Source organism: Histoplasma capsulatum, genomic scaffold (genome assembly GCF_000149585.1).
Source record: "Histoplasma capsulatum NAm1 scaffold_47 genomic scaffold, whole genome shotgun sequence".
NCBI lineage: Eukaryota > Fungi > Ascomycota > Eurotiomycetes > Onygenales > Ajellomycetaceae > Histoplasma > Histoplasma mississippiense.
The window spans coordinates 3,090-6,320 of NW_001813940.1; the positions used below are offsets into that span (position 1 = coordinate 3,090).

Consider the following 3,231-nt stretch of genomic DNA (forward strand, 5'->3'; position numbering starts at 1 on the left):
TCGCTGGGAAAAACGCAAGCGGGCACCATGGGAGACAGAGCGCCTTAGGAGGGGCGTATGGAGCGTCGATTTCAGCTGCAGCAGACTCGACATGGAGGCCGAGCTGCAGCGGATGATGGGTGACAAGGCACTGAAGTTTCGAGGGGTGCAGGCGGCAGCGATACGGGCCATCCAGGACGGTGAAAGTCCCGTGGTGGCCATCATGCCAACCGGAGGGGGGAAGAGCATGATGTTCATGTTGCCCGCGTGGGTTGCACCCGGGGGAACAACGGTGGTGGTGGTTCCACTGGTGGCGCTGCGAGGGGACATGCAGCGGAGGTGCGAGGAGCTGGGGATATCATGTGTGGAGTGGGAGAGCCGAAGACCGCCCGATGAAGCATCGATGGTGCTGGTGACACCCGAGTCCGCATTGAGCGAGGACTTCATCACATTTTTGAACCGACAGCGGCTGAACCACCGACTGGACCGGATCGTCATCGATGAATGCCACACGGTGCTCAACGACCAGGTCAACTTCCGGCCCCAGATGCAACAGCTCGGCAAGCTGATGGCGGCCAAGACACAGATGGTGCTGCTGACGGCCACACTGCCACCCGGTGAGGAGGAGAAGCTGTGGTCCCGCATGCACTGCACCCGAGCGGACATATCATTGTTCCGGGCGCGGACATGCCGTCCAAATGTGGCATACCGAGTGTGGCAACCCATCATTGAAGGGTCAGAGTACGGTGGGCTCAACCGATGGTTTCAAGCACCCAGCGTGGTCAGGTTCATCCAGGACCGCATGAGACGGACGGGAGAAGGCAAGGGGGTGGTGTACTGCCAGACGGTGAATCAGGTCACGACGATGGCAAGCGCATTGGGGTGCGAGGCATATCACCACCACCAGATCGACAAGGCCGGCATACTGGAGCGTTTCCGACAAGGTCAATACCAGGTCATCGTGGCGACAAGTGCACTGGGCATGGGAATCGACATCCCCAACATCCGCAGCATCATCCACGTCGGACGGCCGCGATCATTGCTGGATTATGGACAGGAGAGCGGGCGTGCAGGGCGTGATGGACAGGCCAGTGAAGCCATCATCATTGAGCCCGAGGGTATCAGTGCAGCAATGATATGGTCAAGAAAGGATGCACCATCACTGCTGGACCAGAAGCTGGTTGATCGGTACATGCAGGCAGGGGGTGAGGAGGGTGATGAACCGATGGCTCGATGTCGACGGGTGGTGCTGGACCGGTACCTGGACGGGGAAGTGGAGGGTTACATGAGACGGCACTGCGGTGATCGACACACAGGGGAGTCCCAGTGTGACGGGTGCGATGCCGAGTGGGAGGCCAGGGAGGCCGTGTTCACCCCCAGCCCAGGTGGCACGCCCACGCCCACACCCAGTCCAGGCTACAGTTCAAGAGCAACAGCCAAGGATGACTCCAGCGAGGATGAAACCAGCCAGGAGTCAGAGATGGAGAGCCAGCAGGGTGAAACCCACATCAGATTCAACAGCACATGCAGTCCCAGAATGGCCAGAAGTGTGAGCAAGAGCCCAGACGACAACATAAATGAAAGCAGCACCAAGAATGAAGCTTCAACTTCAGGCGGGAGCAGCCCGGGTCAATGGAACAAGCAAGAGTCAAGTGAAATCAGTGAAGACACCAGGGGCATCCCATCAACAACCAGACAGACATTCCACAAGCAGGATGTCCGTCGGGGCCGGTTCATCATCACACACCAGCAGCGAGGGCAGAGGGCATTGATGGATGAGGAGGTTTTAGTGGAAGAGGCGCAGAGGTGGAAGGATCAGTGTTTGATATGTGCAAGTGGCAAGCGGGAGTTTGACCATGAGCTGTACCAGTGTCCCCACGAGGAGAGCCAGGAGGCAAAGAGATGGATGATGACAGTGCGGAGCAAGATCAAATACACACGGTATTCCGGGTGCTTCCGATGCGGGATGCCGCAGTCCATATGCAACAGCCGGAAGACACAGAGGCAGTGTCCGTACAGGGGATTTTTGATCCCGACAGTGGCAATGATGATGTATGGGTGTCACAGCAGCTGAGAGAGTTCAATGTGAATGCAGATGATCAGGAGGCGGTGATTGAATTTTTGAGACAGAAGGTTGAGGGACAGGGCATCGAGCACAACCAGCTGGTGGAGATGTTTTGTTGGCTGCGAGGGATATATCAGGAGGCAGAGAGGGGGAAGATGGAGTCAGAGGGTACAGGGGTCAAGTGATATCACGGGTGAGGGGCACCACAGGGGGATGAAAGACGTATATATATATAAAGGCAGGTGAAGCAAGAGACAGAGGGTAAAGGGATATAACATCGAGAGAAAGTAGATCAGTTAGGGTGATCAGTTTCAAACAGTATCATCCCATATGATAATGGGTCAGGGTCAGGGTTACAATGAGTGAGGGTAGAGGCTGGGGGGGAGGATGAGGTGGTCAGAGTCAGGGTTAGGGTTGACAAAGAGTGAGGCTAGAGACAGGGGTGGGCAGTGAGGTCAGGATAGGCGGTTAAATTAGACGCAAACCCGTTAACCCATTGAAAGTCAAACCCGTTGGACCCAAACCCGTTGGACGTCGAAGCCGTTGGACGTCAAACCCGTCCCAGGAGGGAATTAACCCGTTGGGAGTTGAACACGCCGGACCCAACCCGTTGGACGTCAAACCCGTTGGACGTCAAACCCGTCCCAGGAGCGCATTAACCCGTTGGAAGTCGAACACGCTGGACCCAACCCGTTGGACGTCGAACCCGTTGGACGTCGAACCCGTCCCAGGAGCGCATTAACCCGTTGGAAGTCGAACACGCTGGACCCAAACCCGTTGGATGTCGAACCCGTCCAAGGAGCGCATTAACCCATTGGACCCGAACCCGTTGGATGAACCCATCAACCCGTTGGACGTCGAACCGGTTGGATGAGGAAGTCGAACACGCTGGACCCAAACCCGTTGGACGTCAAACCCGTTGGACGTCAAACACGCTGGACCCAAACCCGTTGGACGTCAAACCCGTTGGACGTCAAACACGCTGGACCCAAACCCGTTGGACGTCGAACCCGTCCAAGGAGCGCATTAACCCATTGGACCCGAACCGGTTGGATGAACCCATCAACCCGTTGGACGTCGAACACGCTGGACGATTATATCAGAAGGTAGAGGGGGGGAAGATCGAGTCAGGGGCATAGAGGTCAAATGACATCACAGGTGAGAGGCAGATGTTGACGAGCACCACA

The 3,231-nt window shown here is 56.8% G+C and overlaps 1 protein-coding gene across 1 annotated transcript; it reads left to right on the plus strand.

Annotated features, from left to right (window-relative positions):
* Positions 1-91: 91 nt before the first annotated feature.
* On the plus strand, positions 92-2,229 carry HCAG_09183 (predicted protein; the record flags this gene model as incomplete). The annotated part of the gene is made up of 2 exons (XM_001535847.1): positions 92-1,920; positions 2,019-2,229. The coding sequence occupies 2 exons, from the start codon at positions 92-94 to the stop codon at positions 2,227-2,229; spliced, it is 2,040 nt and encodes a 679-aa protein (XP_001535897.1).
* Between the last annotated feature and the right edge of the window lie 1,002 nt (positions 2,230-3,231).